This window comes from Microplitis demolitor, chromosome 2 (assembly GCF_026212275.2).
Source record: "Microplitis demolitor isolate Queensland-Clemson2020A chromosome 2, iyMicDemo2.1a, whole genome shotgun sequence".
NCBI classification, from domain to species: Eukaryota; Metazoa; Arthropoda; class Insecta; order Hymenoptera; family Braconidae; genus Microplitis; species Microplitis demolitor.
In genome coordinates, this window is record NC_068546.1 from 19,868,128 (window position 1) to 19,891,207 (window position 23,080).

Consider the following 23,080-nt stretch of genomic DNA (forward strand, 5'->3'; position numbering starts at 1 on the left):
TCACCAGGACGCGAAGACGATCGATGCAGCCTGCCAACAGTACACAGCCATTTACTCCCTCAGTTATATACACAGTGGTCGCGTTCTATATAATACTATGTATATATACTGTAATACTTGTATTGGTGTTGTTGAGACCTGAATGTCGCTACTGTCTCCTCATTCGCTCCCACCCTTATATATTTACCCCTTCCATTTATTATATATATATGAGTATATATGTATATATGTGTGTGTATAAATAATATTATACACCGACGAGGAACAATGTGGCACACTACTACCCCTTATCTTGTACCCAATCTACAGACTATATGTTTTGCTGTGTAGTGTAACTACCGTTGTCTCCCTTGATCACGGTGAGCTTCCGTATCGCCATGAGTAAGCGCATATACACATTCCCCTACTATGCTACTATAACTACTGAACTACTATTCTATCTACTACTAACTACCACGGCCTTTGTAAATCCTATCGCGGACACAACAGAGCTTCGAGCTTTACTATGTAAATTAGTGAAGGTTTTACCTACAATGTACATTCAATTCTCTTTTGCTTACTGACAAATTGTATTTTTATTTTACGCAAAAAAAAAGGATGGGCAAAATGGACTAATTTGATTAACAAATTTGGCAAAAAAAATTTTTTTTTAAATTCGTCTTAATTTTTATTGATAACTTTTAGGAATATCTTTAATTTTTTGAAATATGATTCGATTTATTTGAAATTTTTAATTGTTCAAAAATATTAAATATGTTATGTAATTAAGCGTTGAATTATGTTATAAGAAATGCAACAAATTTTACTGAATTATTTATTCAAACTGCAGTAAAAAAAAATCTCTTGAATTTTTTTTTGTATATCTAAGAAAATTTCATGTCATTAATTAACAGATTTTTTTAAAATTTTTGTAGTGAAAAAAAATTTTAAAAGGCAAAATTTATAAATAATATTTTTAGTTTTTTTAATTAAAAAAAAAATCATAAATATTTGAATAAATAAAAAAAAATTTATTTTGAACGTCTTCAGTATTTTTTATACTAAAACAAGTTTCATGTTATTAATTAACTGGCTAATTAATAAAATTATTTATACAAGACGCAATGAGGTAATTTATTTTTAAAATATGTTCAATGATACTTTTATCACACTGTTGCAAGACAAATTTTAATTATGCTCTTTAAAATATAGTATTAAATGTCAAAAAATCGAGCAGTAGCCACAAACAGTACCCCTACCCTATTTCATAAGTAAAATTTGCTATCATACATTAAATAAAATAAATTACAAAACGTTTGTATTGCACGGCTCATGATGCGAAGCATCAGAGAGTGCTTTACGATCGAAAAATTTTTTTCGCCTCACTTCGGCAACTATTTCTATTATTATACTTTGGTTGATTCACGGAATTAAGATATGTTGCACACCTTCTTGAAGATAATTTAATGGAGATTAATTTCATACTTTTCAAAAATTTATTTAGTTCAATAAAAACCGAAAAAACATCAAAATAGCTTAAAAAAATTTCTTGTCCATCAAGTGTGAAACCCGTATACACGATAACTTGCGACATAATCCAGTAATTGAATCAAATTTTATTTTAAAAAATTCTTTGGAAAATTTGTAGATCCCTTATTGAAGATGGCTCGGTAACTCAGTGTCGTTTAATTACAATTAATAAAAGAATAAAAAGGCTGTGTAACTATACATATATGTATCTATGTAAAATTAACATGGATGGTGATATATCTATACATTATACGTACATTTATTCCACCAGGGGCGCTTGCACATTACCGTCCTAAAACAGCTGTTTTTTTTGTGTTATTGCTAATTGGTAAGCCTGAATTTTTTAAACTCAATTCTTTTTTTTTTATTTATTTTTATTTACATATATATATTTTTGTTATTAATCGAGATATTTTGAGAAAGTTCTTTTATAATTATAAAAAATTACTAATATAATTAAAAAAAAAACAACAACAAATTTCAAAGACCGAAAATTGTATATATTTTAAATTTATTCATGCTTCCCGCCATTTTTTTATTGTTATTTTATTATTTCATAATAAATGAGCATTATGAGTCGTGCACTTTTGGATTTTTCAAATTTTCTTTTACTCATGGAATATTAATTTTTTACTGGTGCCAAAAGTAAAAGCTGTCGGATCCGTTAATAATTTCTGGTTACTTTTGACAGAGTAACTGTAACTAAATTTTGAGATCCATTTTTTTCCATGGGTAAAAAAAAATATTAAAAAGTAAACAGGCAATTCCTTCAGCCAAAATTATCCCATATCGTTGAACCTCAAAATTTATAAATCATGTTTTTAATTTTTCTGATCGAAAAAAAAAAAAAAAATGATTAATCTTTTAATAAATTATTAATAAACAAAAAAAATTTATTTTGAATGTACAAATACATATGTCTTATTAATTTAACCTAAAGACTCTTTACGAAAACAAGAGAATTTAATACTGACGAAGTTTACCCGTTTTCGGTATATAAATGTACAACTGAAACATAACCAATGCTAGTTTAATTATTGTAAGTGAATGTTTAGTCTCGTTCTAGCTCTCACGAGACTAAAATATTAAGCCAACTTCATTTACCTCTAACTTCACTTTAATGTCGTACTTCATTTGGTATCCAAGACTTAACTCCTACAAATGTGTGTCATTTTTATAAGCGCCCCGGTTTGTTTTTATTTATATTTTTTTTTTCTTAATTATCCTTATCAATAAACAACAGAGATTTTAACTTTTCATAATTATATCAAACCCTTATTTAAATTAAATCGCAGATGGTAATTGTATCATGCAAAAAAGTCTACCTCGTCATGAGGTAATTTTATTTTATTTTTTTTTTTTTTTTCATATTAATTGTAATTTTAATTTTAAAAAAAAGTAATTTTTTTTTTACAGATAACTATAGATACATCTACGTCCGATGAAGGTTATTCTTACAGCCAATCTGATATTGATTTATTAAAACCTCAAGTTCATAAATCAGTTGGTCATTTAAAAAAAAATTCACATAATAAATTACTAAAATCAAAATTACGTAAGTAAATGTAAGTTTTTTATTTTTTTTTTTTTAAATTTATTATTCAATAAATATTATTATTAATATCATTACGCTGTAAAAAATCGGGAGTCAATCCGGATTTTATTTCAATCTAAATTCACTCTGTCACTCAGAGTTCCGAAGTTTAAAAAAAAAAATTACTCCGCGTACAGAGTAAATAGAGTTTATTTTTTTCACCGGAGTGACTTCGTAATGATCTGGATTTCATCCCGCACAAAAAAATATATATATAATATATGTCACATATAGCCAATTAATGCATATATGTCACATATATTTTTTCGTATGGGATTTAAATCCGCATTCATTCCGATTTAGAGTTTTAATATTAAAATAAATATGATACTGAAGTTAGCCGACGTAGAGTACCAGTACCCAGCCCCAAACTAGTATCCAGCCACCTCATATTAAATTATATCTATATATATTTTGAGCCAATGTTAAAGTATAGGCCCGGCTGGCTACTGGTTAGGGGCTGGGTAATGATGCTCTTATCCTATAATAATTTTTAAATGTTTATTTTAAAACGACCAGTTATTTAAAAAAAAATATTTAAAAAAATTGCACTTATAGTTCTTCTAATTTTCTACATGTGCATTTTTTTTTTTTTTTTTTTTTGTAATTGATGTAAGGTAAGAGAACCAGAAACCGATCACTCATGTATTTGAATATCTACTAAACTTCACTATATATAAATATACAAATACATGGAATAAGCAGATACTAGTTCCCTAATCGGGTACTGATTTTTGATCTTATTGAAAAAAATTTGAAAATTGGTAATTATCTATTTACATTAGGATAGGAAATGAACTCCCTTTAAGTGTAAATTTCATTCTAAGGGGATTAAATAAATAAACAGTCATCCGCTTCGCATTCACTCCGAATTCACTAGATTTAAGTGGTGTTCACTCTAAAAAATTTTTACCATCTTTTATTATTATTAATTAATATATAATTTATTTTAGATACTGAGAATCCTGATCCTGATAAATTAATTTCTAGTCCAAGTTTTTCAAAAAAAAATCCTACGAAAAATGAAGTTAGAAAATTTATTTGTTTTTTTTTTTTATTTGCGTAACTTTTAAATGCAACTGGCGCTTAATGATTTTCTAGAATCAGGTAACTTTTGCAGAGGAAAAGGATCTGAGTAAAAGTGGCAGTGGTACTGGTGACGGTAATGGTTGTAAAAGTACGAACCCAAGTAGTGGTAATATCATCAGAAGGTCCGAGTGGAAACTTGGGTAATTAAAAATAATCCTCGGGGATGGTTACATTGCCTCGAAACTTTTTTAGATAAAGTCTATGGTTTTTTTTCTTAATTTTCATTTTTTAAAAGTTGTTACTATTTTAATGATAGAAAAGAAGATAAAAACGGGACACCGCGGATACTGAGAGTTCTAAGACGACATAGTAGTAAAAGTTATTTCATTTTTATTTTCTTAAAACAATTATTTTTAACGGTAGTAAATTTTAAAAAAATTTTTTTATTGTAAGGCGATTCACAGGATAAATTCAAAGCCCGAGACAAATCTCCATCAGCGTGTCCGGGAGGAGATAAAAGCAAAAGTAGTGTTGTTGTGCTTTATCACGAAAAAGAGAAAGAACGATCGAATTTATCTTCAAAACCAGCTATAAATTTTGTTAGAGTTTCTAAATCGGAACAAACTACTGTCGCAGAACCTCTGCCATCTCAAAGGCCATCAACACGACCTGAAATATTTAGGTTTGTTTTATAATTTTTTAAGAGAAGGGCTTAAGGGTATTCTCAGACAATTCCCCCCTCCACTTTTTAAAAATATGGAATGACCGTAACTGTCGTAACCGTATTAAAATTTTACTAATTAATTAAGAAATAATTAAAACCTTAATTTACAAAAGGACAACCTAGTAGTAATTTCACCGAGATAAAGAATTTTTAAAAAATTACTTACAGTTATCAATTAGGAGTTAAACCAAATTTGTTGAATAAATTTTAACCTAAAAAATGTTAAAATTCTAATTATAAAATTTACATGAAGATTTTAGTGAAATTTATTTAAAAAATTTCATTCAACTCCTAATTGATGTCAACTGTAAGTAATTTTTTTTTAAACCTATGCCTCGGCAAAACTACTACTACACAGAAAAAAAAAAACAGTAACCATTACTGCGTAGAACAGTAATCCAGTCAATGAGCGTGTTCGGGCAAAAGATTCAGTATATTGTCATCCCACCAAGAGAATGCACCTCGGGTGTCGTCGGTTTTTACTCCTACCCTAGATGTTTTATATGCTAAATGGTCTCCTACTTTTCTGTGCGCATGCGCAGTTCATAAATGTTTAGTAGTGGGGCAATTTCCGAGGTCTATTCTCTTACTGAGACTACAATAGTAAAAGCATATTTTACTATACTTATATTTATTCAATTGACTGGATTACTGTTCTTTTTTCTCCGTGTACGTTGTCCGTTTTTTAATTGAAGTTAAATTTTTTTTTTTAATCAATTGATGAAATTTTGGATACGGTTATGACAGTTAAAAGTCATTCAAAATTTTTAAATAAAAAATTGAGGGCACTATCTGAAAATGGCCTCAGTGGGGAGGTAGCAAATGGGGTAGGGGGACAAAATGGGGTGGCCCCAAAATTTCATTAAAAAAAAAGTTTGTTCTTTAAAATGTCGCGCCACTAATTCTAGAAGAATGTATTTTTATGCGCCCCTTTGAATTTGAATCCCCCCCCCCCCTTAAAAAATTATTAATCAGATTTAAAAAATTTTTTTTAAATATATTGTAAATGATGATCAATAAAATTATTTATTTATGTTTTAATAAAAGAAAGAAGGAAAGCACTGATCCATCACCAAAATTATCATTAGCACGTCGACGACGAACTCATCGACGTCCTGCAATAAACTACGAACCACTGAATGTTAACATAATCCAAGAGATACCAAAATGCCGGTTATGTAAATCAGATTCAAATGACCTGAAACAAATGGCTGAACATAATCATCAAATTAATCAGAAACACAATCGTGAATTAGACGAAAGTAAACGGACATTTCCGTTTAAATCAACCCCGAGCGGAAATTTTAAAGTTATTCCTAATCAAGTGGTGTTCGAAACCAATAAAGTTAGTGTGTTAGTCGCCGATCCAAAACATACTAAAGTTAACGTTAAAGCGGACCTCAATAAATCCGAATCAGCGTTAGAAAATTACTCATCGTGTCATAAAGATTTCCAGCCAATAAAACAACCACCCAAAGATCTGCCACCGGGTGTAACAGCGTCAACGATAAATCATTTGCAAGCCCAGAAAAAATTACCTCAAATTAGTACTGAGTATATTCCACGTACCCAACCGTACAAACCAAAACACCGATATTGCGAAATGGAACCAGCTGGTACAATTCAACAGTCTACTATTAATCGACAAGATCTCAATCAAGTTCCTCTTGCGTCGTAAGAATATACAAATATATATATACACGGAAAGCAAATTATGGGAATGGTTCCTATAATTTTGTAAAATTTCATCCTATACCAGTATAGGAATGACGACCATAAATTATGGAAGCAGTTCCTATAATTATAGGAATTTTGCCCATAATTATAGAAATAGTTCCTATAATTATGGGAACTATTCCTATAATATTATAGGAATGGTTCCTATAATTTATAGGAATGGTTCCCATACTATTATGAAGATATTAATTCAAAGCAAAGTATGAAAATTACTTCTACACGGAAAGAAAATTATAGGAAGTATTCCTCTGTATTATTAAAATGGTTCCCATAATGGTATAGGAATTGTACCCATACTGTTATAGTAATAGTTCCTATATATTATAGGAACCCTTCCCACAATATTATAGGAGCAGTTCCTATAATATTATGGGAATGTTTTCCATATTGGTATAAGAACTGTTCCTAGAATGATATGGGAACCATTCCCATAATATTATAGAAATGGGTCCCATATTGGTATAGGAACTGTTCCTATAATATTATGGGAATGGTTCCTATAATATATAGGAACCATTCCTATAACAGTATGGGTACAATTTCTATACCATTATGGGAACCATTCTCATAATACATAGGAATACTTCCTATAATTTTCTTTCCGTGTATTGTTTTTTACTTTCACTTTCCGTTACACACAGAGAATTTTATGTATTTTTCATACGCAAAATTTATTAATAAAGATCGATAATTATTTTTCTTCAGGTATATTTTTCAAAAATCTAACGTCCCGTAACGCGAGTTAGGCCAGTCAAAATAGACGTTTTTTTTTATCAACTTTGCACTAAATTTCCGATCCATTTTTTTTTTTATAACGTTTCGGATCACTAACTGAGCATAAAATCACAAAATGCTGACAGATTCAGGTGGTGCTTCAAGCGCCATCTTGAAAAAACATTTTTGACCAATATCTTGGAAACTCTGCACTTTAGGGCAAAAGTTATAGATATCATTGTTGTAGAAAATAAAATTTCGCATGTTTTGTTTCCCGTAAACTTTTTTGTAAAACTAACCGTTGACGATTTATGGCCCATTTAATGAACTTATTTTTCTATCGTGGCCGATAACTTTTGAAATATTAGATTAATCAATAATATGCATCAATCCATTTGTAAAGATCACTTTATTCCCTACTACTTTTATTTTGAACTTTTTTTTCTAATGTCCATACTTTTTGAGTTATATGACGTTTAATATTGGACTACATATGCCTAAAAGAGTTAGGTTACGGCCTCCCGTAAAATGGAGGTTAGCTTTTTTAATTTAACTTGGGTGGCATAAATCGGTACTAAGTAAGACGACTTAAAAGCAACTTAAAACTAAAATGTATTTTCATATTTTAAAATTTCTTTTTCATTTATTGAAAAAAAGACTTAAACTTGATTTACTAGACTTCTTTTATTTTCAATTTTTTAAATTACATCTAAATCAAGTTATTTTTTTTGGCCCGGGTGAATGCAAACTTTCCTGCTTAGCATAATTATGTAATTAATTTTAAAAAAATACTTAAATTAGTATAATACCTTAGAATATTTAATTTTCCCGCCGTAACTTAAAATTTTAAGGTTATCATCATCATCATCATCATAAAATTCTCTGCATGTATCTTAAGTATATACGACATTTATTCGACTCACGTATGCTCTAAACCTCTTTATTATCTCTTTATCCCCATACAGCTTGGGATTTACAACAGACCAACCTATTGACTGGGATAATATAACGTTACCAGATAAAACCGAGCTGTATAACGAATTATACAATCGCATTACCAATTACAAAAATGCGGATTGCATTGTTACAATCGGACATGATGAGTTTCATTGTCATTTATTGGTTTTACAGAGTTACAGTTCCTTTTTCGATGAAAAAAATTACAAAGATATTGATCTTACTGAAGTAAGTATTTTTCTTTTTATTTTTATCCATGTATCCCATCGTATAGTAGTACCGTAATTTTTATTCCCCTGTAATATTTTTCCCGTTGAAGTCGTAAAAAAAAGCGAAGGAAAAAAATAAATTTTACCTTCGGGACTATGAGTGACGTAAGCTGGGTAAGTTTATCTGAACGCCAGTTGGTTTGAACGACTGAACGAGTATCCAGGATGTTATGTCGTCAATTTTATGTGCGTGTATGAAAGTGTGTGAGTGTGTGACTGTTAGGTAAAGGGAATAGCTATCAGACTGGTGGCGAATGTAGTCGATATTATCAGAGGTCACTTGACGCATATTCCAGTCATCATCCTGATAATCGTAGTAATCATAATCGTGGCCACGGTACGAATTAACTCAAATACTCAAGAGCATACCATGCTCTGTAGGAGCTAAATCGTACTGCGGAAAACCCTTGAATGGCATTCAACGCGTTATCGTCAAGAGACACGCTTCTATAATAGGTCGATCATTGCGTTCCAGTCAAAATAGATGATGAGGTTGACGGAGCAATACATGAGCTCAGAGATAATATTGATAGGCTTCTTTTTATTAGTCCTCAGGTTTCTGGGGTTAAAATGGAAAACCATTTTCAAACCACAAATACGTTTTTTTTTATTAATAAATGTTTGTTATGGTTTGTGGAAATAGGATGGGGTAAGTTAATCAGTCTCATCAGTGTGACCACTTTTAAATCTTCAGTAAGAAAAAAAAATTTTTTTTTGGTATTGAGAATTAAAAACAGCTAAATCTGAAGTAAATGGGCCACGGTTATAAATAAAAAAATTTTTCATTAAAAACTATGATTCGACCCATTTTTCTAGAAACCACAACTATGTACAGTCGAATTGTAAAAAATTCAAGAGTTGAATTTCACTAAGAGGACATTTTGTGTGAAGAATCGAATTCCCTAAAAAAAATCCTTATCTGCATTTTTACTGAAAATTTAATAATTTAGTCAATATCAACTAAAAACTCAAATTATTATTAAAAAAGAGGTTTTAAAATCGATACAGAAAAAAGAATTAGAATCTGAGTAAAATTACTAATGAGACTTTTCAAGAGTATTATATTACCTACAAAATTCTGCAAAAGGCGACCCGATAACTTGAAATGCGGCTGAGCTATAGAGAATTGAAAAAAAAAAATCCTAACTTTCCTATGTAGGGAAAGAGGGAGGGGGGGGGGCAAAATTGGCTCCTTAAGAAATGGGTGCTTATATTTGATAGAAATATCAACCCATTTTGGCCCACTCCCCGAATAGGGGAAGAGGGGGGAAATGGGCCCTTAAAATATCGAGTGCCCCGAATGATTTTGGGGCGAAATGGGTCCCCAGCATTTAAGAAACCCATTTTTCCCTCCCCCCCTTTCCCTATTTTAAATGGGGAAACTTCAAAATCAAATGTAAAGTACTTAAAATTAAAATTAAGGGCTGAAACTTGCAGAGAAGTTTTTTTCAGTTTACATCAATAATTTAAAGTGGGAGAAAGAAAAATATTTGTTCCAAACGGATTACCCTAGTATACAATTTAACCCATTTTAGTGTAATAAAAAGTGTAGGGATGTTTTAATGTAAGTGAATGAGTCGAGAATAATAGATCGATCATAAAACACCCTTAGCGCTTTCGCGTTTGAGGTGCGCAAAAAAATCTTTGATAATTCAATGCTTGTACGATAATTTCATGTATATTCTATTTATTACTATTTAAATAGATATATATTCCCATTTTTTATCGCTCGGAGCATACATCACTTCGAGAGTTTTCTATATATTACATATATTAATATCCGTACTATATTAAATTTGACCTGTATGAGTCACACCAGCCAATAAAAAATTATTGGATAATAAATTTCAATTTATCATATTTTTTAAATGAAATAAATTACCAATTAAATTTTTGAATTAACAGTTAGCTTTTTTCTAACTATTATAAAATGATTCATTACTCAAATTTCGAGGATTTTCTATCAATGCGCAATAATTTTTATATGAAACTCATAAATTAACGATATTTTATACGTAAAACGATAAAAGTTTCTGCAAAGACAGACAAAAAACATCAAAAATTTTAATGCTGATTTAAATTATAAAATACTTCGCAAGTAACTCAGTCGTATTTTACTCTTGGATGAGGATATCTGTCTTGCTCTTGTTTTACTTATATTTCAAATTAATTATTTTAAAACATTAAACATGAAAAAGATACTTCGAAGACATATATACGGTCGATTTAAACTGTTGAAGAAATAATAAGGTCCTTAAAATATAAAAGAAACGACTGTGGTAGAAATGGTATGAAATATTTAGGATGTGGTTTTCTTTGCCATTTATAAAGTCTTTTGTTTGATAAAGAGAAAATGTGATGATAGACGCGAGAGATGAAATGTGATACACATTTCCGGACAACGTCAATAGGAGAATAGTTGGGTCAAATGATAAAATATGAAGAACAATATCTATCTCGTCAGCATGGATATTTTTTCGACCCTTCGTCACGTGAAGCTAATCGACCTTCGGATATTTTTTAGTCTTTTTATCTTTCAACCACTTGACCCTTATTCCTTACCCGAGTGTTGACGGAAAATAGGTAGCTTTGAAAGCTAGCTTTCGTGACTATCATTCTATAAGTGACACACATACACGGCTGCCCAGCTTAAAATACAGTAGCTGACAAAAATGAAATTTTTGAAATATGTATTGAATCTTCACAAGACTCCACTGGAACTAAAAATACTAAAATATCGATTTTGGAAAACTTTTTCCTTGTTGTGTTTTGAAATTGGGCGGCCGTAAGGTCCAAGCTCGTTATAAGCAACTGCCAGAAATTTTAACAATGACATTGCATCAAAAAGACCAATATCAGTGATATCTTCTGTAAGAATCATTAAATCGGTTATCAGATAATTTTGTCCAAGCTTTTCTCCGAAGTAAAAGCCCTAAACGCAAAATAAAGATACAGACCGGATGCTTTACTCTATGTTCTATGAACTAGCGAAGTACACTTAAATTTTTTGGTAACTTCCATTTTTTTACAAGAAGACTCGGACAAAGTTCCCATTTACTGTACAAGTGCAACAAAGATAGTACCTTTCATCCACTTGAGTGCAAATAAAGAAACAAATGAAAACGCGTCTTAAAAAATTTTTTTGATCAAAAAGTACATGGTAATAAATGCATGGCGTTCAATACCATGCTGGTATGGTCTCAAGACAGATAATAAAATAGTATGTGAAATATTCCAAGACAGTATTGTAACGAGTCCCAGAAGTATGGCGTTATTTACTATACAGTATAGTACTGGAGCTGTTGTATTGCTCACACGTATGCATAGCAGGCACGGCGAAACAACATGGCCGTGAGACCCATACTACAATGCTGGAGCACAATGCTACTAGTTTTTCCCGCCATAATTTTTGGCGTTTCAATCAATGTATACTATCGTATTACCACCAAAACCATGTAGATGTCGTTAGACTAGGCTCATCTGCCAAAAGCATTGTGGATACGGCAACGCAGTATGGGCCTGACGGCCATACTGACATTGCGACGTCCACGAAAACTATCGCCAATGTTACTGTTCCCGCAATGGTCGAATCATCTATGCATACAATTCTACAGCATATAAAAATCGATACCATACAGTATGGCGTTCGAGCCCATGCTGGCATAGTGATAACTGCGTAATGTTTTTTACCGTGTAACGAATAAGACATGAAATTTGAGTGTCTGAAATTGAGTGAACAGATGTTGCTATTGCGGGTTTTTACGATAATACCAATAAAAATATTTTTTTTTCAGAGCACTGTTACTTCAAAAGCATTCTCTATAATATATGACTGGATGATATGTGAAAGTAATCAAAGTTGTCAATTACTGAGACGTGATAATATATTAGAAATATTTATGGCAGCACAATTTCTAGGGATTAAAGGTTTGCAGATTCTTAATTAATTATTCATATTTTGTCTCTTAATCATTTATTGATTATTTTTCTTGAAGCCATTCGTAGACACCCCTTTTAATAGTATTCGATAACCTCGTTTATTTTTTTTTTTAATTAATTAATGAATAAAACTTGAATACGGTTATAAAAGATGAAGGTCATTGGATAAATTTAAAAGTTTTGGAGAGGGTGTTGAGGGAGGGGGTCAAATAAGAATACCCTTAATGGTGTAGTTTATATAAAATATTTTTTTTTTTTTTTATTAAGAAAAAAAAAGAACTATTATTGATTATAAAATTTAAAAAACGTATTTCATCTAAAATTCTATTACGCGTGAAAATAGAACTGTAAATTTTTATATTACCAGTTAAAGTAGTTGAACTAAAACATACACCATAAACTTTTTATGCCGCATGTTAACATTAACCATAATATTTACAATGGAAAAAAAAACTGTACAAATTTATTTGACATACATAAAAAAGTATTTTTACTCTTGACAGAATTAGAAGAACAGTGCTGGGCATTTATCGATAACAATGATTTATTTTCTGAAGATACAGCATTTTTATTGTACGTCGAAGCACGTAAGCTAGGGAACACGGCCGTTATGGAATTAATGGTACCAAGAATAATGAAATTTTTTTTACTTCTCGTGAGCACGAAAGATTTTCTCGAACTTGAAGTTGAAGAACTTTGTCTTTTACTTCGTTCAAATTACATATGTGTCAACAGGTGAATAATTTGCACACAAATTATCATAAATTATAACTAAAACTAAAAGAGAAAGTTAATTAACGATGTACTTTGTCATTATGTTTATTTAAGCGAGATGGAAGTCTTAATGTCTGCAGTAAGATGGTTAATGCATGACTGGGATACTCGACGTCAGTATATCTTAGATGTTCTCAAGTGTGTTCGTTTTGGTTTAATTGCTCCTTGGCAATTAGTTGACGTTAAACGTAATCCTGAAAACCCGGAATTTATGGAGTTGATGTCTAATCCCGAAGTACAAAAAATGGTGGACGATGGTTTAGCGTAAGTACTTTAATAGATATTTTCATGTGAATTAATTTACTTTAAAATCACACCATAATATGAGTTATGTTCACAATACTATATAATTAAAGGGTATAGTATATATAGTATATATTTTGAGGTTTTACACTAGCGTGCGTGTTTTGCAAGCACGTTCGTATCGTTTTTCATATATCGATACTGCCATTCTAATATGTCGTATTCCACAAAATTTGAAATTTTCACTTTTTTTGAGAAATGGAATCATTGTTTTGTTGTCAAAACAAAAAAGTTGTCTTCTTAAAAAATGGTGTTTCATTTTGTCCCACTCTTCCCTATTGGCAGGGAGCCTAGTATATGGTAGGGACAATCGAATCGATCGCAGCGCTCGCTGTGGACATAATTTCGTTGAATCATGCTCCCGCTGAAAATAACCATATGAAAATTAAATATAAAATGTTAGTGCAATGAAAAAAATTTTATTTGCTGAAAAATAAGCGTACAGCTATAACTAATACTGATTTTTGTAGGAAATTCAAAAATTTTCAAAGAATGTCTCTTATGTTCTTTTCGTAAATCTAACCATTTAAGAGATATTGAAGCTCAAACTTTGATTTGTTTCTAAAAATTGACGTTTTTGTTTGAAATTTGATTACTCTACCATATAGACGTACAATTAAGTGGTATAAATTTTTTAAATTTTGTTATAATGGTACATTAATTAATTAGATTTATGTACGGATACTTGAAAAGAGCGAGTCAAAATATTTGTTACAGACATATACAGAGGGTATTAAAAAATTGATGACTGTCCATTGATAGGAGACCGATTGAACATTGAAATTAGGTGAACGGACATTTTCAGAGTGGGCACATAGAGAGTCGACTGTACTTTAATTTTGTTAAAAAACTCAAATTAATATTCTACTATTTTTTCAACTTTTATTATTGTAGCTGTCATGTATTAATTGTTTTGATTTTAACGGTTAACCTAATTCTATTCTAAAATAATAGTATTTGATATTTATTAAAATTTTTCATATTTACTTTTTTTACCGAAATATATTTAATTTAATTTTCTGTGACAAAAATACAATTGCACTTTTCTATTTATATCATTATAATATAATGATTATATAAATTTTTATATTTTGATTTTATAACGAATTTTTATTTTTTACACTGATTTTATATATTTCTCACAATTATCAAGCATGATTTTTTATAACCATTAGATGTCGTTTTCGTCGCGCTCCTTGCCAATACAGCAAATATTTTATAAGTATACTAAATTAATAACTTTTTCCAAAGCATACTTTAATAATTAAAGTAATAATTTAAGTGAACATCAAAGCTCCCATAACCTGTATAATTATCAGTGATTCTCCCTCGTTATTAGTTTTTGATAGTTCCCTCATTCTGAACCTTAGTTTATTAATTAATTCATTCACATTCTCTCTTGTCTTGTCTCATCTCTCCCTTTGCTTGCTAACCCAAATCAACATCCCAATTCAAATGCTCCCTACACTACACTTAACTTTGCTTGTAGATTTTGTGGGAAGTATACTAGGGCATTAATACCACCACTTAACCTCAACCAAATTTAATGATTTTTCCCTCATTCTTATTAATCACTTGCAGAGACAAAAAAAAGAGCATTATCTGATGTGCCAAATAGATAATATTGACTACTATAGTATTAAAGAATATATACAAAAAATATGTAAAAAAATGTACTTTCGATTATCAGGTTTGTGATAATAAAATATTGGTACGGTAACCAAACTGAGGATTACTACCGGTGGATTGAGCTTCTTGGTTTAACTGAACCAACAAACCGTAACTGGGCTGGCGAGGACAAGAATTATGTTACTTATCGTGAGTTTCTACTTTACCTCGAAGATTACCAGAGAAACATGATACTGGAATTAAAGTCACGTGGAAGTAATACTTCATCAAGCACTAATCAAAAGATCGAATGCTCAGATGCAAGAACTTGGGTCAATTATAATCAAAATCAGGGCCCTGTTGAAATTACTTCAAGTACAGGTAATTTATGTTAATTACTTTGGAATGTTTTGTTAAAAGTTAAAAGGTAACTTTAATTCATCGAGCGGATTAAATTCAATTGGGTTGTACATGCGGTAGGTCAAGTGAGCTGTACGGCAAACATCGGGAACAGATCTTGGAAATTTCAAAAGACGCCACCACCACCACCGCCAACATCGGGTCGGATTAATTCAAGACCACCGTTGGGAATGCCACCGGAAATTCTCAGCAAGTACTTGAGCGGTCTCAATGGCAATTATACTAAACCGGTGAGTAGTGAATTCTGTTGAATTGATTATTGATTTATAATTATTTAAATTAATATTTTTTCTATTTTATATTACTTCGATTTTTAAATATATTATAATGGAAATACTAAATTGCGTTCATTATGTTAATTGGTTAGACAGATTTCATCATCACATTTTTTTTTAATAATATGAGGGTTTTTTGCGTACTCGATTGTCCGGTTATTGACACTGTTATGTTTAGGTTAAAGTCACGCGAATTGAGTATTAGCCGTAATATTATATAAATTACAGTAAAATCACAATTAATTTGGTGACAGTAATTTGCATGGATTAAACATGATCACTGAACAGAAAATTTAAATTTTATATACAAGGGAATTCGGGACAAATTATTATTATTGTAAAGTGAGAATTGGTGTTTAATTTAATGATTTTAGTAAAAATGAATTAGAGAATATATTTTTGAATTATGGACGCTGGTAAATTTAAACTTCCATTAATAATATTGCAATTATATCAAATCTCAATCCCTCTATTTTCGATCATAAAAAATTTAAAAATCAGTACTTTTCTTATTTTTTAAAGATTTAATAATTTTGTTTAATACCGAAAAACTAAAAACGTCAGTAACTACCCTTACGAAAAAATACTAATGAACACTATTAGAAAACACTAATGATCAAGTATTTGCGCGCACTAATGATTTAGTGTCATTAGTTAGTGTAGCTTAATAAGTCTGTTTAGTGTTCTCGGTATTTTTTAGTGTCATAAGCGTATTGCGCTTATTCCTTAGTATTGATGGTATAACCCGATAAAAAACAATTAGTTACAATCATGTATACTTAGATTACTACTTGTCCTGATTAATTGATAGTTATTAATTTTTTTATCGATGAAAAATTATTCGTCATGACTGGGGCTTGAACCTGGACCCTTCTGCAAATTAGTTAAAGCCTGTACCAATCTACCAACACCATAAACTCAATAGTTGACATTATTTCGAAGCTCTATGTATTTATTATAGAAATCTCAATTCTTAACAATGAAAATGATATTAATCGGCATGTTTTAGCAATTTTCAAACTTTGACTATATTTATATAGAGATTAACTATTAAATTTTGAGGTTAGACTTTTTTTTATTTGAGGCATGACTGATACTGACATCACTTTTAATAGTGCCGTAGTCTTACTAACCGAACTTCTACACGGAGAAAAATGGGCTCAAGAAATCTACGAATTTTCATTGTGCTGTTGATGCCAAAAAATTATTATGCTACGCTACAAAAAATATTGTACACTTAAAACTTATTGATGAATTGTAATAAATATTATTTGTCTAAATTAGAAATTATAGTAGAAAATAAAAAATTTTTAGAGGCTCACAATATAATAATTATAGTACATCATAATAATATTTTGGTAACAACTTCTTGTTTCAAGTTTGATCGAACGCATAATAAAAATTCCAAGATTTCTCCGTGTGATGAAACTGAATACGTCTGTAACGCGTATATATGTCCCCAAAATATGGAAAAGTTTTCAATGTCTTTCCTGCTTAACAGCATTATTTTAGTATTTATACAGTAGCGTATAAAATACTATAAATATGATCCATGACAAATCACTAATGAACCAATAGTCAACATTGTGAAATTCATTATTTGGATAACTAAAGATCACTAATAAAAACTTATTAACACTACTGAATTTTTAATGGTGTTCATTAGTTTTTTTCCGTAAAGGTATGCCCTACAACACATGAAAAGAAAAAAGCAGATGAAATATCACAAATTATTTATTCCGCCTTTCCTCTAAATATATATTAACTTATGTAGTTTTCGAGTTTGAAAAAGTAATAATAATAACGTATACACTAAGAAATCGAGAAACAACTTGAAAGAAAAAAAAGCACAAGCTTTTCATTCGATGAAATCCAATTTAGGTGAGTTTAAATGCAGCACCAATCGATCTGGCTAAGTTTGCCAACTTCAATGTGCTTTCAGGATACTCAAGCGAAGGATAACGAAGAAGAAGAAGCAGAAGAAGGAGAAAGAAAAATTTATAAAACCGGCAATGCAGCAGTAAACTTGGACATTTGGCGCAATGATGAGGTCAAAATGTCTCAAGTGAATCACCAAGAACATCATACTATTCAACAGTTACAATCAAATCCATGTGAACCAAATATGTTATCATCGAAAACGTTTTTTTGTCCAAAGATGTGTAATCGCTTAGAGACAGGGGACCATAATTCCGACTCGTCGAAATCAGAAACCGAAGCTGCAGCAACTGTTCAATCAATTTGTCGTGGCTACAAGACAAAACGTAGATTTAATAACACCAATTCCAAAAAAACGTTATCTGAAAATGAACGCATGAAAAAAATAGCCCAGCTTTTGTCGGCTGATGAAAAGAAGCTTATTAATAAATCGTCCGAATTTAACGTCACGAAAAATTTTAAGGCTTGTGTAGATGATAAAAGTAATACTTGTAAAAAAGTAAATTTATCTGCTGATGATTTACAAAAAAATAAAGTTAATGCGTCCCAACAACAGCAGCGATTGGATACTGAAGATCTCGATAAAATAAAAGTATTTTTTCAGTGTAAATTTTTTTTACTACGGGAAAAAATTTTTCAGGTCTATCGAGATCTAATTTTTTTATTATTTAGGTTCATGTAAATCCGTTATCGGCGGAAATCGAACCAAATGACCTAATTTCGACCATTTGTAAAAATTCTAAATTTCGATTTTTAAAGCGATTGGTATTTTATGAAAATCAAAAAATTTGAGATCTACATTAGTCTGATTAGATCTGATGATATCAATGTAGATTTTTATTTTAAAGAAATTAGAACTACGATGATCTAATAAAATTTCATTAGATCTAAATTATTTTTTCTCGGGCATACCCTGAGTCGGAATTTAAATCATAGATTGAACATACTAGTCGTTGAAAACGTAAATACCTGCTAAATCTTTAAAAAATATGTTGGGCTTTGTAAGAAATAGTTCTACTGATGGCTCGTATGCTAGTTTAAAGAGTATAGAGTCTGGAGATCTCTTCCAAGTCCCCAAAATAATTTTTAAACGCTGCTGAAACTTTGTATTTCTTGCCTACAAGCTTCTAAGTAGTCTGTAAGACCCAACGGAGCATAAGAAGTTAGCTATCAGTAGAGTACTATCTCACACAGACCAAAAGATTTTTCTACAGCTGTTGAGAATTTTTATTTTTGGTGTCCAAGCTACTAGGTAGTCTGTAAGACCCAAAAAAGAATAGTATTTATTTTTCTCTTCTGACAACTAGACATGTTTTTTTGACAATGCAATGTTTCCGATATATTTTAATTTTTTTATTGGAAGTTTTGAAAAGTGTCTACGATAACGCAAGTCTTATTTACATTTTCGTACGTCAACTGCGTCTAAAGTACGTTTTTACAGCTATTTACGTCTTCAAAGGTAAATTTACGTTTTCAAGGTCTAGTACGTTCAATCGACGATTTAAATTTCGGCTCGGGACAGTAAAAAATTTTGCATAAAAATTAACATAAATCATAGGTTAAAAAATATTTTACACAAATTTTTTTGTATGGAAAATACTACCACTTAATAGATGTTTTCAGTCATACAAAAAAAAATTTTTTTTAGTATCAAAACAATAAGTTTATTGCATGTAAAATAAAAACGGATTTTGCCGTATATTGTAATCAGTGAGTGTGTATTATTTATAGCATCGTTATTTCAGTTGGACATGATGGATACACCTCAATCTACGTCTCATGTAGAGAAAATATCAAAATCCTATGACGTGTCAATAACAAACAATCCAATAAATCATATTGATGCATGTAAAACAATCGAAATGATCAAACCACCAAATTTTTTATACAATTCTGACGATAAAACTGGTTCAATATCTATGTCATATAGTTCAACGGATATTGACGATTTATTTTCACCTAAAAGTCATAAAAATTTAACAATTATAAAAGCAGATATTTATTCAGACCATTCATTATTTTTTAATGATTGTGAAGCTGTTTTAGTTTTGGGTGGAATCGATCCACATGAGGAGTACGGGGCAGCCGGTAATACTGGTAAAAATATTTACCGATTTAAACCATTGGAAAATGCTTGGGAGTTTGTTGGAGAAATGCCAGAACCACGACATTATCATTCTGTTGTTTATTTCAAAGGACGTCTTTATGTTGCTGGTATGATAACATTTTTTTTATTATATTTTTATTCATATGGTTGGAATAATAATAAATATGAGGATGGTTATATAAATGGTGGGGGGTTATCATGTGTCAAAGGTGGTGCTGATCCTCGTGAACATACACTTCAAAGGAAAAATTTAGCTGTCAGAACTGTTTGGAGTTATGATCCTGCCAGCAGAAAATGGTTCACTGAACCGGCAATGCTCACTCCGAGAAAAAATTTCGGGCTTGTTGTATGCGGCGGGAAAATTTTTGCTATCGGCGGTGAAGATAATAGTGGAGTGTAAATACTTTTTATTATTATTATTTTTATTTAATTAATTAGGGGAGGGAGGGGGAAAATTGGGGTAGCCTCAAAATTTCATAAAAAAAAACTTGTTTTCCTTGGCCCGTGGACCCTTTGAAAGAAAAAGAAAAGTTTCGTAAATTTTCGTTTGGTTACTTCTTATTGTGCATTAGCCAGAGATGCTGAAGCTAGCGGCTGTAATAAGTAGCGGCCACGCAAAAAATTTCTGGCCGCTACGGCCGCTAGCTTCAGCTTCATAGCAAAATGTATCATTACATTAACAATACGAGGTATCTACATTAAACATACTATTATCTTATACTTCCCATACTTGGTATTGTTGTTATAACGATTCAAATTGTTCATGTTTCAACACATAGTTGCTATAGCAATCATATATTTGCAAAATAGAAAAGCAGACTATTTTAATCGATAGATTTTAAATGGTCTATTGATTATGGGGATAAAAAAAAATATTTGAGTCGCATGAATTTTTATTTGAGACAAATAATGTTACTCTAAAGAGCTTAAGTTACCCAGATTAAATCAATTATTGGTTACTTACGACTTATTACTACGTAATTCCCTAAAGGGTATGAAATTAATCCCTAATTGAAAACTTCGATTGAATCCGATTGACTTTTAGTCAGTTCGATTGGAGTTTTTAATCAGGAATATAAATTTTACTGTATTATAATTAATATAAAGCTTTTTTTTGTAAAAATAATATAATAATAATGAAATAATTTATTTGAAAAGAACTTTGAAAAGCGTGGAAGCTTTTGATCCAGCAAAAAAAATATGGAGAAAGATGGAAGCTATGCATACAGCGCGTGTAGGATTAGCAACCGCGGTATTCAAAAATTTAATTTGGGTCGCTGGTGGCATAACTAAATCACACAAAGACCCATTATCAAAAGAAGTTGAGTGTTACGATCCACGAAAAAATTCGTAAGTTAAAAATACATTTTTTTCATACTTACCCTGTAAAAATAAATTTGTTCCAAAAATGCTTATGACAGTGTAATCCAAAAATTGGGGCAATTCTGAACTTTACGTTGAACATTTTTGGAACTTTGAGAAAATTAGAAAGTGAATAATTTTCAACTCATGAAGACTTTGCCGTATTTTACTGTAATTTAATGTAAATTACCGTACATTACTGTAAAATGCGGAAAATTTTCTGTAGAAAATTCGATTCAAGATTCGCCTCGAAGATTCAAAAGATTCGAATAGTTCAAAAGATTCGAATAGTTCAAATTTTTTAAATCTCACGTTCATTGAGTTTATGATCATATGAACTATTCTTAGGTACAAATTTAAATAATATAATAGTTTTTCAATTTAATACAACCATAAATACTAAATTTTTCAGATGCAATAATATTATTTACCGAAGATTTGAGAAAATGTAAAACTACTCGAATCTTCCGAACTATTCGAATCTTTGTAACTATTCGGACTTTCGAACTATTCAAATTTTTCAAACTATTCGAATTTCGAACTATTCGAATTTTTCAAATTATTAGAAACTTCGAACTATTGGATATTCGGCTCGAACAAGATTCGCACACCTCTACTTTTATCTTTTGAGCAAAAATAATTTGATTTGACAATTTTTTGGGTTTGAAGAACATTAAAAAAGAAAGAAATTAATTTAAAATTCTGAACATTTACGACTTACTAGAATTATTTAGGTATGGGGCAAAAAAAAATAAAAATGATTCGAAAATATTTATGAACATTTTCTTATTTTTACTTGAACTTTTTGGGAAGGCCAGTTTTTTGGACTTGTTGTTTTGTTCAAAAATAAGTGATCGGAAATAATTATGAACTTATTATGAATTCGCAAAATTGTGACTTCAAATCAGTTTTGCTTAAAAAATTTCAAAAAAACAGGAAACCGAAAGAAAAGTCCACACTAGTTAAATATTTTTGACATTTCAAATTATTTTAAAGTTCGAAAAATTTTCAACTTAAAGTGCAGAATTGTTTCAATCTTCGAAGTTCAATGGCTGGAACATTTTTGGAATGCATTTTTTTACACAGGTTTGTCAAAAAATGATTGACTATTTTTGTATTTTTAGTTGGTCTAAAATCGAATGTCTACCAACGGCGAGATGCTACGCATATTTGTTCGTTATGTCCGATAATTTATGGATAATCGGCGGAGCAGAAAAGCCGTCAGCACATGGCAGTATGACAGAAAGTATCGAAACTGTTGATATTTGGGATCATAATTCTCGAAGTTGGCGTCCATTAACCAAAATGGCGACCGCAAGACACAGCCACTCAGTCAGTTCAATAGGTTATTATATTTTTTTTTTATTTTATTTATCATATTACTATTATTTTTTTACTGACACACTTTTAATAAGACATGTTGTAAATATATAAAAGATAAAATGAATATTTATAATTTTATTAACGGATTTTTAAAAATATATAGATAATCAATTGCTTGTTATTGGAGGCGTTACAACAGTTGATATGAAAACATTGAAGTCCGTTGAGTGTTTTTGTTGTAAGCGTAACAAGTGGATCAAAGGTGTGGCTTCATTACCTTATCCCATTTCGGGTCATTCTAGTGTTTCTTTACCTCCTTTGCATTATTTTTATAATTCTTAAATCTCATATATTTAAATAACTATTGATTAATTATATTTTTTAGTAATTTTATAATTTGTAAAAACGATATTCAATAAATTTTATTATCATTTATTGATATAACAAATAATAATAATAATCATTCTTCGCGTAATCTTATCAAAGTTTATCTTTAGA

General features: G+C 30.3%; 1 protein-coding gene across 3 annotated transcripts; it reads left to right on the forward strand.

Annotated features, from left to right (window-relative positions):
- Nucleotides 1–2,587: 2,587 nt before the first annotated feature.
- Nucleotides 2,588–22,925, forward strand: LOC103571642 (uncharacterized). 3 transcript variants are annotated; one of them, XM_053736822.1, is made up of 20 exons: nt 2,588–2,697; nt 2,805–2,845; nt 2,926–3,064; nt 4,057–4,130; nt 4,205–4,332; nt 4,449–4,510; nt 4,586–4,814; nt 5,904–6,530; nt 8,273–8,492; nt 12,328–12,460; nt 12,976–13,207; nt 13,301–13,510; nt 15,240–15,538; nt 15,638–15,807; nt 17,795–18,382; nt 19,536–20,004; nt 20,107–20,293; nt 21,056–21,247; nt 22,384–22,604; nt 22,746–22,925. In XM_053736822.1, exons 2-20 carry the CDS (start codon nt 2,819–2,821, stop codon nt 22,922–22,924), a joined length of 4,386 nt encoding a protein of 1,461 aa, XP_053592797.1. In that variant the 5' UTR covers nt 2,588–2,697; nt 2,805–2,818; the 3' UTR covers nt 22,925. The 3 variants fall into 3 exon arrangements, with proteins under 3 accessions (XP_053592797.1, XP_014299989.1, XP_053592798.1); XM_014444503.1 differs by having other exon boundaries at nt 2,588–2,845; XM_053736823.1 differs by having other exon boundaries at nt 2,588–2,845; nt 4,449–4,504.
- Nucleotides 22,926–23,080: the final 155 nt, after the last annotated feature.

Coding starts and splice junctions, on each gene's coding strand:
- LOC103571642 (XM_014444503.1), top strand. CDS start 2,819: ATGCAAAAAAGTCTACCTCGTCATGAG. Junction 20,005..20,106: donor AGGACGTCTTTATGTTGCTG/GTATGATAACAT, acceptor CATGTGTCAAAG/GTGGTGCTGATCCTCGTGAA. Junction 21,248..22,383: donor TACGATCCACGAAAAAATTC/GTAAGTTAAAAA, acceptor TTGTATTTTTAG/TTGGTCTAAAATCGAATGTC.